This window comes from Thamnophis sirtalis, unplaced genomic scaffold (genome assembly GCF_051295495.1).
Source record: "Thamnophis sirtalis isolate CommonGarterSnake01/CBP01778 unplaced genomic scaffold, rThaSir2_p1.2 scaffold_11, whole genome shotgun sequence".
Classification (NCBI taxonomy): Eukaryota; Metazoa; Chordata; class Lepidosauria; order Squamata; family Natricidae; genus Thamnophis; species Thamnophis sirtalis.
Genome location: NW_028261391.1, coordinates 37884058 through 37901027, shown reverse-complemented (window position 1 = coordinate 37901027; position 16970 = coordinate 37884058). Strand labels below are relative to the sequence as shown.

Sequence of the window (16970 nt, the reverse complement as noted above, 5' to 3'; positions counted from 1 at the left end):
TGAGACCCATCATTTTTCCTCTTTCTTGAAATTAAGCATCCATTTGATAATATCTACATCATAACAATTAAAAAACACTAAAGGGAGGAAGCATGGATAATCACTTTAATGAGCAGTATAATAGGTCAATCTATGGGACCATCCTCTTGGGACATACCTTCCTCTTTAAAATTTAGCACAGAAACACCAATTTGCTGCATGAAGTCTATTAACCAAGCCATTTCTATATTTTAGATCAGAGATCCCCTTTCTTCATAAGAAAGCTTTGATGAATGATACATTTCATTTTCATGAGCTGTTTCTAATGCTTTCAAATCCATGTCCAAAGTGATTTCTATAGCCTGGAACTCCCTAAAAGAATGTCTGGACCACAGAAATTCTGAGGATTCCTCATTTCCACTCACGTTGCTCCAGTATTTAAAACTCTTGTATGATTCCTTCAAAATGTATGATGTTTTAAGAAATTGTAGACAGGTGCTACATTGACACTCCTTGTGCTCCAAATCAACTTGGGAAGCTGAGCCTAGAGAGTGCAGGGTGCTAAGAAATGCACAGTACTTATACCACAGGAATCTCCAACCTGTAGCGATTGGTTGTGCTGGCTACAATATGATGCTAGCCATGGTCCAGTCTTGGCTATTTTCAACTCACATGCAAATATAGTAGGCAATTCAGAGAGCTGAAATGCCAGAATTTAGAGGATCTGCAGATTGGAGAAGATTGAAAAAACAGGACCATCTTGGATCCACCTTTTTCACAGTTTGATAAAGCATTTTTGCATTCCATTTTTTTAAAAATTCCAAAATTAGAAAAAGAATTAGTCCCACTAGTGAACACAATAATGGTGATATAAAAGAGTTTAATCACACAAGAGGGCTATCCTGTTGTACTTATATTGGCTATGTAAGCATTGGGAGGGTTTTCCTTGTTTTTTTGTTTTTTGTTTTGTTGATGTATAGGCCAGTAAGTATCTTTCTTCAGGACCAGCCCCATCAGGAGGTATTTTGTTGCAATTACTGAATTCACCACACTATATGAAAGGTAATATGTATAGTCACGAAATGTGTCATGAAAGATACTAATTACCACCATAACTATTAGCATTTACTGCCTGGTAGGAAAGGGTGCATTGGGTTCTTCTTCCTCTTGCATATTATGCATCTTGATCTGCAGAACACTGAGGTTGCCTTCGTCACTCTTCCTTCAGCAGCAAAATTCTTTGAGCTGTCCTACTCAGAGACAAAAGAAATATTAATTGCATTTTGAAAACGTTGCATTCAAAATTGTGCTAGAGCAGAAAAGGGCAAGCCAGATGACCTTGGTTGGCTGCCTGCACCCAGGCATCAAAATAGGCTGCTATATTTCAAATAATTATATGGCTTTATATTGAACAAAAAATATTTGATTTATCAGTGTTTGCCATTCCTCCTTATCCTCAGGACAAAACCATTAAAATAATAGCTTTGGTATATTTCTTCTTCTTCACCACCTCTCCTGATTGTGTCATGTTCTGGTTTCCTTGTGAACTGTATACTCTTGACCCATGGATGGGTGGGGGGAGTCAGTTGTTGGCATGGATTGCTATCTGAGGCTAAAAGTGGAAGGAGATGGCCTCTTAATTTTGTTTCAGTTCTTAAGGCAGATAGACAATTGCAGTGGTGCAGAAATACATGCTCTGAGTCTGAATCGAGGAAAATATTAAATAATCCAATAAAAGAACATGCTTCTTTGTTTTTAAGTATTATTCCTAATTTCCTTTTTCTCTTAACGTGATAGGCTTAGGCCTAAACAAAACAAAGAAACAAACTCAAGCTGCATCCCTCAGGGGAAGAACCTGCAGGACTCCATGGTGTGAGCCTACACATTGCAGCTATTCAGTTGGGTTAGAGGATGTGATTAAGTGAATGAAAAATTAAAATATAGTTAAATAGCTGAAAAATGGGTCTAGTAAAGAAATAGTGGCCTGGCTAGTTGTGGCCATTGGGGATAATGAAAGATTTAGTAAACTGAAAGTTCTTTTTGGGGGGGGGGTCAGTATCATTCATTTCTAACATAGGAATACGAATGGACCAAAAAGATGATTTTTTAATTTCATAATCCAGTTTCTTCCCCTTAAGAAACTGGCAGGCCTCCATTTTTATACGATTCCTTCTTATCCACTTTGTCTATATAGATAGCTTATGTCCATGATGGCGAACTTGTGGCACGTATGCCAGAGGGTATGTGCAACATTGCCAGCTGCTCTTCTGGTTTGTGGTATGCACAAACGCCTACTGGTCTTTGCGGGTGCCAGAGCACCAGAAAATGGACTGAAAATTGCCAAAACCCAGGCTATTTTTCGGGCTGTTTTGGGGCCATTTTCCAGCATTCCGGCACCCGTGAAGACCATTACAAAAACAGCCTGAAAACAGCCCCCAAAACAGGCAAAAAACAGGCATTTGGTCTTTGGGTTTATGATGCTCTGGTGCACACACATGCACACATGTTCTGATTTGGGCATTCGGTGCTGAAAAGGTTTGCCATCACTGGCTTATGTCCTCTCTCAAAAAATGGTTGCTGTTTGTACTAAATTAGGTGGCAAATATAAATAGCTATCAGACATCGTTAAAGAAAACTTAAGAAACTTTGGTTTCTTAAAGGCAAAGACATGAGGCTACTTTAAACTCCCTGTTTCGGTAGGCCTGGGGTTGAACTGAACCAACTGATTTGTGACAAAGCAGAACACGTTTTGCCACCCTCTTGGTTTTTTTTTACAGTTCTATGTAATAGCTATATCCCTACAAGATTCTTTTCAGTTTGTCATTCTGCTTATAACAATGTGAGCAGTGCAGATTCTGAATGGCATCACTGAATTTTCATCCATATTAAGATTTTGCTTTTAGTGGTATCTTGCTCAATGGGTTATGGCAAATAAACCATCTTTTAGATCAGTGTTTCTCAACCTTGGCAACTTGAAGATGTCTGGACTTCAACTCCCAGAATTCCCCAGCCAGCATTTGCAAATGCTGGCTGGGGAATTCTGGGAGTTGAAGTCCAGACATCTTCAAGTTGCCAAGGTTGAGAAACACTGTTTTAGATCATGCATTGGGAAGCTCGGTAAATCAATTTGTTTAAACTTTTTTTTCTTCTCAGGATGAATTTAAGGATGAGAACTCATTCTTTTCCGTTTTTAGGCAAAACTTGCTGGTGCCGAGCACTAATTAGCTCTTATCGATAACATTACCGTAATCATTTTGAAACTTAATTGAATATTAATTAAAGCAATAGATATTAATACAGTATTTCTCAACCTTGTGAACTTTAAGATGTGTGGACTTCAACACCACAATTCTCCAGGCAGCATGTTGGCTTGGGATTTCTGAGACTTGTAGTCCACACATGAAAGCTTACTGAAAGTTCAGCAAATATCACTGTTGATTGAAGTCCACAGGAACTGGTGAAATTTGCTGATCTGGGGGGAAAAAAGCATTGTTAGGCGTGGTTGTCCTTGGATGAGGATACACCAGGAAATCTCACAATCATAGATAAGCTGGAAAGTTCAAAGAACATCTGGAGGGGGGGATAGCAAACCACTTCCTATTGTTGACCAAAAAAAAATCCTTTACAGTTTATATTTCCCAGAACTATCCAAAGGATTATCTTTCTGATACCCAACCATGGAAGTGTTTTGCAAGAGAAACAGGGTGCCTTTCTTTTTTTCCAGATTATCATGTAAGACTTCTCACCTCTTTGCTCTCCATGTCTGAAGAAGCCCTTGTTAATATTATCAACAGCACACTCCCGGGCAAATCTTACGACGTTGCGAGAGAAAGCCATACTTTCCTGGGCTGAACGTAGTTCAGTATTTTAGCCACATTCAATAGTTTCAGGAGGATAACTAAACAGGTGTTCTGTACTGTTTAAAGTCCCATGGTGCTCAGTAGATCTTTCTCCTTAATAAGTGTGAATGTATTGCAGTGGGTTATAATGCCTTGTTCTTTTGCATATGAATGAGTCCTATTTGACTCTGGGTGAGATTTATCTCCGAGCATTTTCATGCCTGAATCACACATTAATTGGGTGTTTTTGCCCATATGTCAGGGAAGTGGCCTGAAGCTCATCACCAATCGGCAGGGCTCCCCATGACCTCTCATTGCTTCCTTGCTCACTTTCCTGCTGGTTGCCTGGCAACTGAATAGCAGCATTCTGTATCTGTGTACCTGCTGTCAGGATCACACTTTTCCAAAGGCCAGTGGTTTACACAAAGTGAATGGAAGAATTTCTCTCCCGCTGTGATGGAGTGGAAGTGCAGCTAAAGAGACTGCAATGCTGGCTGGTATGACGAGGAGAGGCGCAGAGTTTGCTATGAATGCCACATATACTTGAATGTTATTTGTTCCAGCCCACTGCATGGGGAGCCAGCTACTTGTGGAGCTGCCAGAGTAAGCAGCCAGAAGTGATGCCTGCTCTTCGCCCCAGATTCTGTGCTACCATGGAAATGGGATTGCTTGGTACTGCACCCTTGCCAATGCGTGTCTGAGTAACTTTCCCATCCCAGGAGCCCTGTTCATCATGACAGATGCTTTTTCTGCCCAAGCATGACTAATTGAGAGAGCAGACATGGGAAGAGTGGTTTCCACTCCATAAGACATCAGGATGGGCTTTAATTATGCATCAGGATGTTTGGCAGTACCACTGCTTATCTCTCGTGAGTTCTGTGTTTCCCTTCATAGCTCTTATCATCTACTGCTTTCTCAGTAGTCAGTTTATGGTTTAACTCTTTCATTCATGCATTCCCATAATGTACACATTCTTTTCTTCTTCCTGACTGAATTTTCTAATTCCCCATTCCTTATAATCTTTGATACTCAACGCTTAGGACAAAACTGTAGACGTTCCGTTGAGAAAATGGTCTTGCTATTTCCTAAAACAACAGTATTAATAATAAAGTAAAGAATATAATGATAATAAAATCCAATCTGGACATCTGTGCAATGAATCAACATATACAGAACAGAAGAAGAGAAAAACTGGAGAAAATAGCAAAATATAAAGACCTCAAAATAGAAGTAGAATGACAGTAGAAAAATAAAGCAAAGATAATATCAATAGTTATAGGCACTTTGGGGGCAATCCCAAAACGTCAGGAGCACCGCCTGAATGCCATCAGCACTGACAAATTCACCATTGATCAAATGCAAAAGGCAACCTTACTTGGAAAAGCCTATATCCCATGATAGTACCTCTAACATCTTCAAATCCACTCTAAACATCTGACTAATTGCATGACCAACCAAAGCAATTATTATGGTGGGTGACATATCAAGCTAGATGTTTAACCAGACTTGGCATTCTTGCCCTTGATCGAGTCCTTCCCAAGGACTTGGGATAGGGTGGATGATGTTGTTAGCAGATGTTGCTGCCAGTGCAATAACAAATAGTAATGGTGACAGTGAGCGTTCTTGAAAGATTCTTCTCCTGATATTAACCTCTCTCAACATGGGTAGGCCTACACATAGATAAATGTTCCAGTTCTGAAGCTGGGAAACATTTAGCCTTCTTAATCTTCCCTGCAACTGGGGAAATGTGCATTTTAGTCCAATAAAACTGCAGGACAGCAGGTAAGAGAAGGTAGTTTCATAGTAGAAAAATAAATAAAATGAAAATAAATTACAAAAAGGTGTACTTTTTCATTAACATGAATACCTACCTGAGACCTAATAAGAGCTGTAAAATGTATTTAATGTATCCAATTGTATCCCATTAATGAAATATAGCAGAAATCATTTTTTATTGGAAAGAATCACACTTAAGGTTTCTAAATAGAAGAGAGATCTTTGATACTGATGTTCAAAACAAACAAATAAAACATAATAAAAACTGCACATTGCCCACAGTTTCTGTAGGGTGCTAAATTGGAGAAGCACATCTGGATGCCCCCTTTTCTGTGAACTTCTGAAAGACTATTCTGAGAAATCAAGCTCTAAGTGTAGTTGCATAGAAAACCTGTTAATGGTGCATATTTTCAAGTTGAGGGACCATAGAACTAATTGGTGGTTGGAATTCTAGGTATGACATGGAAAATACCATGTGTTACCAAAAGATGCTAAGCATATCCTAGTGGTCTTGCTCTGTATTTTATCATTTTTATGAACTACTATAACATTTTCTTTGTTATTCCTCTTACATGTGATGCTTTGATACACAAATTAATATAATAATTTAATATTCAATTCTTTGGGCACCAAGGGATTTGCAGAGCACTTTACAAGATCAATCAGTAAATGAAACAATATAGCTATAAAATGATTTCAGCCGGTATAATAAAAAAATTCAATTTAAATAAATAAATTTAACATTTAAGAGCATCTTTAAATCGTGAAACTAATCCTTGATGAATAACATCCTATTCTGAACAAATTACGTGTTTTGCAAGTCTCAAATCATGCTCATTTTGTCGAACTTCTGATTATGAGCTCTCATTTTGACTACTATTGGCTCCAAAAGTTTTGTAGCATATGCAGTGAGAAGGGAGTAGTTAAGTGTCGTCTGCTTCTGCTTTAATGTTTTAATCAAAGTTCTCAGGTGAACTCAGAGCAATATTTTCAGTCCAGCACAACTATAGAGGTAAAAAATGAAATTAGAATGCTTTCTGGAACACTGATGATAATAAAAGATCCCAAGGATTTGTAATGGAAGAAATATGCTGCTTTGTAGTTATGAATATAAATTGGAAGTAGCATATAAATATGCTTCAATGGTGCTATTAAGATATTTATACCCTCTGCTTTTCCATCCAAATAATAATTTAGAATTTAGAACATTTATAGAACTGGTGAAGATGTAAAGGGTACACCAAGTATCTGCATCTAAGATCTTTATTCCTGGGCATTCCATTTTCTCCCTTCCTGCATTGAGCTAAAAGGCCAGAAATATTCAAAGACAGTCTTGTAGTGGCCCAAGGCTTTTCTCACTGTACAGGAACTGTAGCAGGAACTCAGAATGTGCTAATCAGCTGCAACTGACCAAGAAGGAGGAATCAAAATCAGCCTCCAGTGTTACCCATCACCTATCCCTGCCCTTGCTTCTTCATCTCATGTTTGTGATTGTAATATAAGCCTGCAGAAATCTAGGTGACTAGTTCAACATCATCATAAAAGCCTATGTAAGGGCCCTGGGGCATTGAAGGAGCTTAATGGCTTGTGGGAAAAGACAAAAAAACAAAAACCACTCCAAGGCAGAGATTGGCATTAGTTCCTGCCAACAGGAAATTGGAAACTTGGACTATCCATTGTCATAAATTTCAAATGGACTTTGAGCCTTTGGTTGTGAAAAAAAGAAGTTGGACAGTCCCCAATCATTTCATCTAAAATTGCTGTAAGATTAGAAAATGCCTTGTTTAATTTGCAGATGTTGCCGAAATGGCATGTGTGCTGGTATCTTTTATTTAGGGGCACCTAACCATTGGCCCCCATCTCCACTGCTGCAGAGAATACTAGAGCCTGTTGTAAATTTTTACTATTTAAAAATGTGATGAAGAAGAGTAGGACTCTGTTCAAAACCAGCAGCCTATCACAAGCAGACAGTTGTCTCTAGACAGACTATAAAACAGTTATTTGTTCAAAGTCACAATACCTTTTTTCTCCTCTAGTCAGTGTAGCTCAGTCAGGACAGATTTTTCCTGCGTTCCACAGATAATGTCAAAGAGGCCTGTGACCTCCATGATGAATTGCTGAGACTGTTTTGTGCTAGACACCTTTGATCTAGTATTGATTTGGCTGGGCTGCCTGGCTAATGTATAAAAATTGTCCCTTTTCTTTCCCTGTCTTCAATATCTTCCCAAGAAGAGCAGTGAAGTGGCAATTTTCTCTGTCCCTGCTTGCACAACACACTGAATAATAAAGTAGCTAACCATTTTAGTCTTGTGTGTTGACTGAACTTATATCATGTTGCTAGTAATAATTTAGTGTATCCCATGAAGCCCCCAAAATGGCTTATTTATTTCACCTGCCTGTGAACAAAACATCTGGGTTGGTTGCAGTGTACTAAATTCTCATCTAGAGTTCCAGATAAAGCTAGATTTTAATAGTATAAAATCAGACCTCCAAATCTCTGTAAGCTGATGTATGATTAAAAAAAACTGTTGCATATTTGTATTAGGTTTCTTGTGGAACTGAGTTTTCCCCTCTTGTTTCATTATGCATCTATTTCACTTTTCACGAAACCCATCCTTAATAACTAAGTCAATTGAGCCACAGTCCCTGAATGCGAAGCATTACGTGGTTTCTTGTGAGAGAAATTTTAGATGAATTGTTAGACTCCGGGATCTTCCATCTATTCTTTTCCCCTGCTTTTTTTATTATTTTAGATTTGTAGGCACAGCAAATGGCAAGCTTGTGTTTCTGTGAAAATGGCAACAGATCAAAACTCTGAAGAGCAAATGTTTATAACCTTTTACAGTTGCCAGCATGTAATGATCAAAAATAAAAAGGAGAGAAAATATTTTGTGAGTTTGTGCAAGATTCTGGTGTTCTTGCATGAATGCTGGCTGGTGCATGCGCCTGGAATACAAATAGCCTCCCTGTTTAGGCTTTGCTGCGTAACCGTTCATCAGTTTTTCAAGCAAGGCATGTATGAAGCAGGTTTCACCTTTGACTGACTGGGCTTTGAAGAACTGGATTGACTGATGCAAGTGTTACAGAGATTGCTAGCTGAATATTTGTCTCTTTCTTGGATTCTGTGCATGGATCCTATACTGAATGTGTGCCACATGCGCCTAAGGGTTGCTGTATGTAATGCCAGTATTCCTACATAAAGTCCTTAGGCAAAATAAATGTGATTGGGTTAGGCAGAAAAAGATTGGAAGAAGATAAAATACCTGGACAGGCTTTTGCCTTGCAGCAAGGATATGAAATAACAATATGTTAAGTTGGAGAAAGCAGTTGCAATTTAGGGCAGAGACAAGCAACCTTTAAGACATGTTTGGAATTTTGAGTGAATGGGGCTGGTTTTCCAAAATGGTTTTCATGGTGATCAAGATCAAGAAGGCAGACAAGTAGTGATATTCCTACTATTCCAATATATTCACATGCAAATGACATCTAAAATCCATCCTTAGGAACAAAGCTTTATACAGTGCAAGTAGTCCCCAGCTTACAACCATTTGTTTAGTGACAACCATTCGAAGTTACAACAGTACTGAAAAAAATATTTATGACAGGTCCTCAAACGTACAATAGTTGCAGCATCTCCATGGTCAAAATTTGGGCAGTTGGCAACCAGCATACTGTATATTTATGAGATCATATGATCGCCATTTGCAATCTTCCCAGATGGCCTGCAACAAGCAAAGTCAATGGGGAAAGCCATATTCACTTAGCAACCATGTGATTCACTTAATAACTGCAGTGATCCACTTTACAACCGTGGCAAAAAAAGCTCATATAATCAGATGCAACTCTTTTTTCAACCTCCTTTCTTAGCAACAAAAATTCTGGTCCCAATTGGGGTTGTAAGTCAAGGACTATCTGTAGTTTCCCTTCTCAGTACCACTGATTGACAATAAGCCTCTTCAGCAAATTGACATAGCAAAGAGCAAGAAAAACTTGCCATGCAGATTTCTGATAACAGGAAACTCACTGCTACTATTTTCTTTCTTTATGCCTCAGCATTGGCATATTTTGCATACTTTTCCCTTCATACAAACTGATAAATCTTTTTATTTTTAAGCCAGTTACCATGTCCTTGACTGGAGGCTCCATGTGTATGCTTTCTTCTCTACTTTGATTTACTTACAGTTACCTTCTGTTCCTAAAGTGAAAGATGTTAGCACATTATTTGGTCTTTGATTGCTAGCTTTCATCCTGAAAACTACTTTTCTTCATCCTCAATTCATTTTATTACTAATTTGCCCCAAATCTTTTGGAAAGATTTCAGTTACCAAAAAATGTTTTTGGAAGTATTTAATATTTTTAAAGGTTTCTAAAGAAAAACACTTTTTAAAAAAAGAATTAGCTTTTAATCATAGGTAAATAATTGCTTAGGTAAGAACAAGAAATATAAAAATTATATGCTATAAGTATTCTACTATATAGAATATATCTTGTGCCATTTGCAGCTTTTCAGTGAACAAATGAATAAAACTATTCAGCTCTATCAGTTTTCTGGAAATAGGAATTCTCAAATACTATATCTTATCTTTAAAAGTATTTAACAAAAACTAACATTGGAAAATAATCAAATTATTTCTGCCTGGTTCTTGTTCCAGCAGTTTTAAATCACTGTGTAGATTATCCCAGAAGATATTAAGATACTTTCTTGCAAGATGTATACAATGAAGTCAGACACATATTAAATCGGACTAACATTTTTGGATCATCTGTTCGTTTCTATACATTGATGGAGGTGATGGTTGATATTTTATTAGGATATTTAGATTATTTTGTTGTGTGTTGTTTGTGATTGCTTACATTTTATCAAGAATGGGAGGAGACGTGTGTCTCTTCTTTTTGTACTATTTTGCAACTTGCACATTCTAGTCCTTCGTGATGAAACAAATAAGCTGCCAATGTAGAAACCATGTATAGGGTCCACTGTAGGGAAGCTGTGAGTTCTTGTTTCATTATACAAAAGCCTCAAACCAGCTTGTATTTCTCATTCTTACATTTTGGTTTAGTCTCTGAATTAACAACTGAATGCTGTTGTACAAAAGAATTATTGGAAAGAGAAGATCCAGAATTGTATCTTTTTCTATTTCATGTAATACAAAGTGAGAGCAATGCAATTAAATTGGTTGAGGGAGGTGTGTGTGCAGGGATTAACCTTTTTCCAACTAATGGCCCTATCCATAAATCCCTTAGTGAAGAATATAGATTTAGGAATTTGTTTCATTGATAGAATTAAAGTTGGCTAATAAAAGCTTGTGAGAATTCTTGCAACATTGCTGACATCTACCATCCAGAAGTAGTTATTTATATTCTGATTTTTTTCTTGGTTCTTCTTATAAACCATCTTGAATATTGGAATAAACAAAAGGATAAGCTGTAAATTCAATATGAGAAATATAATTTTGGAATAATTGCTAAAATTCATTCTGTATCTTCCCCCTTCCTATTAACTCAAAGATACTGTACATTTAACTAGCTGGGTGTCCTATTTTACCAGATAAATTTGAACATTGTCTGGTTTTTTAAAAAAAGGTTATTTAAATGGAGGCAGAAGCTATATGTGCACAGGTTACCTAGTTATAGTTTTTCTGACATAATGAGTTGCTTTTATAAAATCAAATCTATATCCATAAATTAACAAATGTAGGTTTTATGCAAATATTCTTCATGTCATGCTCTGCGTTTGCGGGCATGTTTTCTTAATTCTTTTTCTCCTTCTTGACAATGCATAAACAGTGTAAGATAGAATTCACAGTTGATGCTGGTTGTAGCATTATAAAATGTCATGGTACAGTGGAACCCCTCTACAAGGAATAATTCCTCCTGTTGTCCCTGTTAGTGTTAAAATGAAATTGTCTTTGGCATCGATAGTGATGGCTGCTGGAGGCAATATTATTTATTCTCTCCTTTCCCATTAAAAGAAAATCACTCTGCTATGTCCCCACCTTGCCATACTTTTTTTAAAAGAAGTGCTAAATAGTTGTACCATTCTTTTAAACAATAATTCCCTTCTTTTCCACAGGCGAATCATATTTTTAATGATAGCTCTGGAATGCTGGAATACTAAATTAGCTGGCATTAAGCCTTATCCACTGAATGTAGTGGTAAAGCAAAATATGGTATTTTACTTTTTTTCTGGCAGGAGATTTTGATGGAATGGAAATGTGTGAAAAGATTCCAACCAATAAAGATTCTTGTTGTTGCACTCCTGCTGGTGTGCCCTCAACACTGGATGCTCATTAAACCTAAAGAGAGCTCCTATCTTTATAGCAGGCACAACAGAGGGAATTAGCATACTTAATTAAGGCTCTTGATGAATGGCTCTGTAAAGTTTCTTAATTAACCAATGTCTCCTAGGGGGGAGATGGTGTTAAACCAAGGTTGAGTTAAAATGTTTTCCTTTTTATGCATTTAATTAGCATAATCAGAGTGCTGTTTTTTTCATTGTTGTGTGTAGAAAGGTAGATTTTTCTGAGATACACGTTACATTTGGGAGCATGTCAGGAAAAGGATAGATCAGACCTCATCGTATCTTCTCTTGAGTTAGGGTAGGAAACTGCAGACTATAGAAAGGTAATTAATTGCCTAGTGAGAAACAAGTTACTCACCTATTTTGAAACTAAAGCAAATGCTGGAAACGTTGAAACCGCAAAGAAAGCAACCTTATCAAATGTAATGAGAATAACTGAAACTAATGCAGTGACAATTTTTGACAGAGTGGTAACATCTGCCTTGATAATAAAATAACTTATATTTGTGGGATGGAAATAGTACTTTTTTTTTCAGTCAAACCATCATAGTAGCCCCTGTACTGGTTGGCTGGAAAGAAAATGTAAATATAGCACTGATTATATTACTGAGTTGCATAATGAATCATCTGCAAGTAATCAACCCAGTTCAGAGATCATCAAGGACTCCACAAAAAAAGTAATATCCTACTAAATCATGAATAAAGATTTGAAGATTAGGGCCAATTTCTTAACACTTTTTATTGCTTTGGTTCCCTGATGGGACTAAGGATTTGTTTATTTATTTATAAAATGTATACACTTCGGTTTCGATGGCTCTAAATGGTAAACAGTACAACATATCCTATAATCTTATGTAAAAACTATTAATAAATTAATACATTAAATTCAACAGTGTATTTTTTCAGTAATATAAGCTAAAGGGGGAGTGGTTATAGATTTGCTGTTAAATAATAGAAACTTTCCCATATAAATATTTCTTCCAAAATGAAAAATTTGGTTAAGAAAAAAACGGAATTGCTTATACTAGTTTTACTTAGAGGGTCTCTGGTTGGGTAGCTTTTTATCTCTAGATTTTCATAGCTCATCACTCTGTATGAGTATTAAATGGAGCAAAAAAACAACCCATCCAATCTAGCATTATAAAAATAAGGAAAAAGATTTTAATCCATAGGTATAAAAAAAGAATATAAAAAGTATGTAGTAGAAGAAAAACTAATCCATTCAATTTAAATAGGAAACATTTGCAAAAGTTCCATACGAAAAAGAAAATTAAAAAAATAAAATAACACACTGTCTAATGTAGCTTAATTTTGCCGCTTGTTCTCTTCTGTTTTCAAATTTAATTTAGTTTTAATTTTTTGGGTGGTAGTCTCTTTTATAATAATAAGATTTCCTCACCAGATGGACACACTTTCTCTTTCCATTTTCCTCCTGTTCCAGAGCTGTCTCAACTTCAGCAGCTTCAATGGCTGCGCTTCTGTCGCTGGCAAAAAGAGATTCTCCTGGATCAATCAGGGACTTTGCGGTGTCCCTGAGATCAGCAGTACGTACTCTTACCTATCACCATCTCTTCGGGACGGTTTAAGTCCACCGTCCAGTGGCAAAAGTATCGACTGCGATCTTGGAGCTCCAAGATCGCACGTTGTGTCATTGTGACGTCGGCTCCTCCTCTCTCCACTCTGTATGAGTCTGTATGCTTCTTATTCCTTGTATCAATGACCACATTGAAGCACACTGAAAACATTCAATTATTTCCTTAAAGGTATACAGGCTATAAATTTAAATCCATGTTGTATGAATCCCATTATACCTGATTTTCAGTTTTGACTGATTCTAGGGCCCTCAGTCAGGAATCTAGATAAAGAAATCAGTATTGTCCAATAAGATGAATATCTAATTTTGCAGTCCTGTAGGGTAAGCAATGGTTCGATAATATGCCTACAATGTACTGGTCATCAAGAACCAGATTTTCTTTAGGAAATACCAGCACAGTGAGCACACCTAGAGGAGTCAAGTAGAGTGTATAGTATAAGCATGATTGAGATGTGGCATGATGTTATATCATGGTAAGTTGCAGTGCTTCAAATCAATCAAATATTTGACATTTAGATGTTTTTGGTTTAAATCTTACGTTCCATCATTTCTCAGAATTACACACACTACTTCTAACCTTGTGATTTCTTCCTTACTTAACTTGCAAGATCATTAAACTGTCTTTGATTCAACATTTCTTCTACTTGGGTAATTTTTTAATTCTCTAGAATTATTATATAAGAATTATTTTAACACAATAATTTATAATAATAAAATAAACTACAGATAGATATTGTTATGGTTTGTCTTGTTGGAAAATGCCTGTAATAATTAGAATTCTCCATAAAATATGATATTATGAAAAATATACCTATGATATCAGTATCTAGAGAATTAAAATGTCACTTTGAGTTTCTTGGGGAGATAACAGGAGAAAACTAAATCGTTTTTGAGTCAATCAAATTACATGATAAAACAAAATTTGATCTTGTTATTTTATCATCTTATATTCCTTGTCATACTACCCTATATGTTCATTCTAATCTTATTTTTTTCCAAATATATGATGGAGTAACATAAAATAGTTTTATTAAAGTCTCAACTTCTTGAACTTTGGGGTAGCTTAGAAGTTTAAAATTCCTGCATATTTTAGAATGCTTTACATATGATAAATTGATCGAGTATATATTTAGGTATTTGAAATCTGGGGGTTTAAAGAGAATGGATTGAGGAATGGGGTTAAAAAGACCCTTTTTAAAATGTTTCCTCTTTACCATAGTTAAACTGCCAGTTGATGGAATAAAGTGATTACATCAAAAGGAAAGGTGGATGGCCTTCATCAACTTCTTTGGCAACCATTTTACTGTGACTAAAATACGCAGTTCTTAGGAATGTCTGTACACAGGCTGCCCCCTTGTCCTTTTACAGATACAGGTTTGAGGAGCCTTGTTTGTGAATAATCATTTGTGAATAATTTAAAAAAATAGAAAATAGATTTCACATCTGATTTGAATAAGAATTATGCTTCTAAAATACCTGCTTATGGGTTGAATGGGATATACAGGATTGTGACTGATCTCTCAACATTCATGGCTACTGTTCAATCTCTAATTGTTGTTTTCCTTAACAGTTGGGAAGACATCCCTGATCACAAGATTCATGTATGACAGTTTTGACAACACATATCAGGTTAGCTGTTTTATATTCAATCACATGATATATGCTAATAAAGTGGAATGTTTCTGGGTTAATAGACTGTCGGTATGAAAGCTTGCATTGATATAAAAATATTTATTTTTCTAATTTTATTTAATAGCAATGCTGCATACCTATTAAATTGTTTGTTGCCCAGTCGGCCAGATGTTGAGACTGGATTTGGCATTTTTGTCCACCTAATAAGTCTTTCCCAAGGATCTGGGATAGACATAGGTGGATGTTTGATGGTGCTAAAGGTAATTGTCACAGGACACAAGATGTTCCAAGTAATATTAACTACCTTTTGAAATTGACTAATGGTGATTTTGTCAATGTTGATGGTATTCAAGTGAGGCTCCAGTTGTTTTGGAAATGCGCCCAAGGCATCTATTACTTTTGGTACTATGTTTGCTTTCTTTTGCTATAGTAGTTCTATTTCTATTTGCAGATCTTTGTATTTTGTTATCTTCTTCAGTTTTTTCTCTTCTATTCTGCTATCTCCAGGTATTGCAACGTCCATTAGCCAGACTTTTTTGTTTTTGTTTTATTATTATTAGCTACCTGAAATTTCCTAATTATCTTCAAATAAAAAGCTCATTGCAGTAGGCCAACCTTTCAAGTATATCAGTTATCAAAGCCAATCTGCCTTCTTCAGAGATAGATGTCCCTACTTTATGAGTCAGAACCTCTAAAAGACCATTCTTGCCACTGATAATATGTGGCCATCTAGCATCAATGATGGATCCTGGACAACCCCTAGAGTACAATTATATCACTTAATGGAGATTTAAAACTCCATCAAAATTGTGTATTTCCCAAAATGTCCAAACCCTGCTTCCAGTTATAGCTTCATATTGGATTCAGCTTCAGTTTTATTTTCCTATATTCACTCTTTTATGCCTGGATAAATTAGAGAGTCTGTTACAGCCAGTCCAGAGTCTATAGAAAAAGTAAACAGAAAATAAATGTAGCTGAACATTATCAGCATATAACACACACTTATAATGCTGAATCTTATTGAGTTCTAGCAGTTTTCTTGCTATAGAGCAGGGGTGTCAAACTCAAGGCCTGGGGGTCAGATCTGGCCCATGGGGCCTCCCTGGAAACAGTAAAGGACTGGCCCGCAGTGCCTCTGTCAGTGAAAATGGGCTCCAAATCTCCATTTTCAGCTGGGATGGCTGCCACAGACAGCCCTCCTAAACTCCGGTTTTACTGGCAGGGAGTTGCAGGAGGCCATCGCAGCTGAAAACGGAGCTTGGGAGCCTGTTTTCACTGGCAGAGCACTCAGGCCACCACAGGCGCCCATGACACAAGTGACGTCGAGCTGGCCATGCCCCCCCCCTGTCCATGCCCCTCCCTCGACGTGAAACAGAACCCTGATGTGGCCCTCAATGAAATCAAGTTTGACACCCCTGCTATAGAGGCTTATAAGGGATTTTTTTAAAACATTAAATTCAGTTGTGTTTGAAGGCCACACACGAAACATGTTGGTTGTCATTGGATAACTATAGTATCCTCTAATACCCAACACCCAGTCTGTTGGAGAGATCCAAGCAAATTGGAGCAGATTTTGAGGTCAGGGACATTATAGAAGTTAAAAGATAACTAATGAATTGTTTAGTGTTGCTCAGAGCAGCAGACATGTCTTGCCCAGAATGCCAGCTATTGGTGTTAATCATGTTCAGTACACTCCTGTCTTTTAAATACTTCCTTTTCCCTAGAGTATGTTACAGGTTGTAGCAAATAATGTTAGCAGTTAATATGCTATAAACCAGTGATACTTCCTGCTATAGATAAGGCTTCTGTTGAATGGTAAGTAGGTTCTCTGAATTAAAAGCATTAAAAA

General features: G+C 36.8%; 1 protein-coding gene across 1 annotated transcript in view; it reads left to right on the top strand.

Moving 5' to 3' along the window:
- RAB6B (RAB6B, member RAS oncogene family) overlaps positions 1–16970 on the top strand; it is a 41545-nt gene that overhangs the window by 2495 nt on the left and 22080 nt on the right. Inside the window, exon 2 of the mRNA XM_014054013.2 lies at positions 15060–15118. Coding sequence (XP_013909488.1) covers positions 15060–15118 — 59 coding nt within the window. The remainder of the gene's footprint in view (positions 1–15059; positions 15119–16970) is intronic.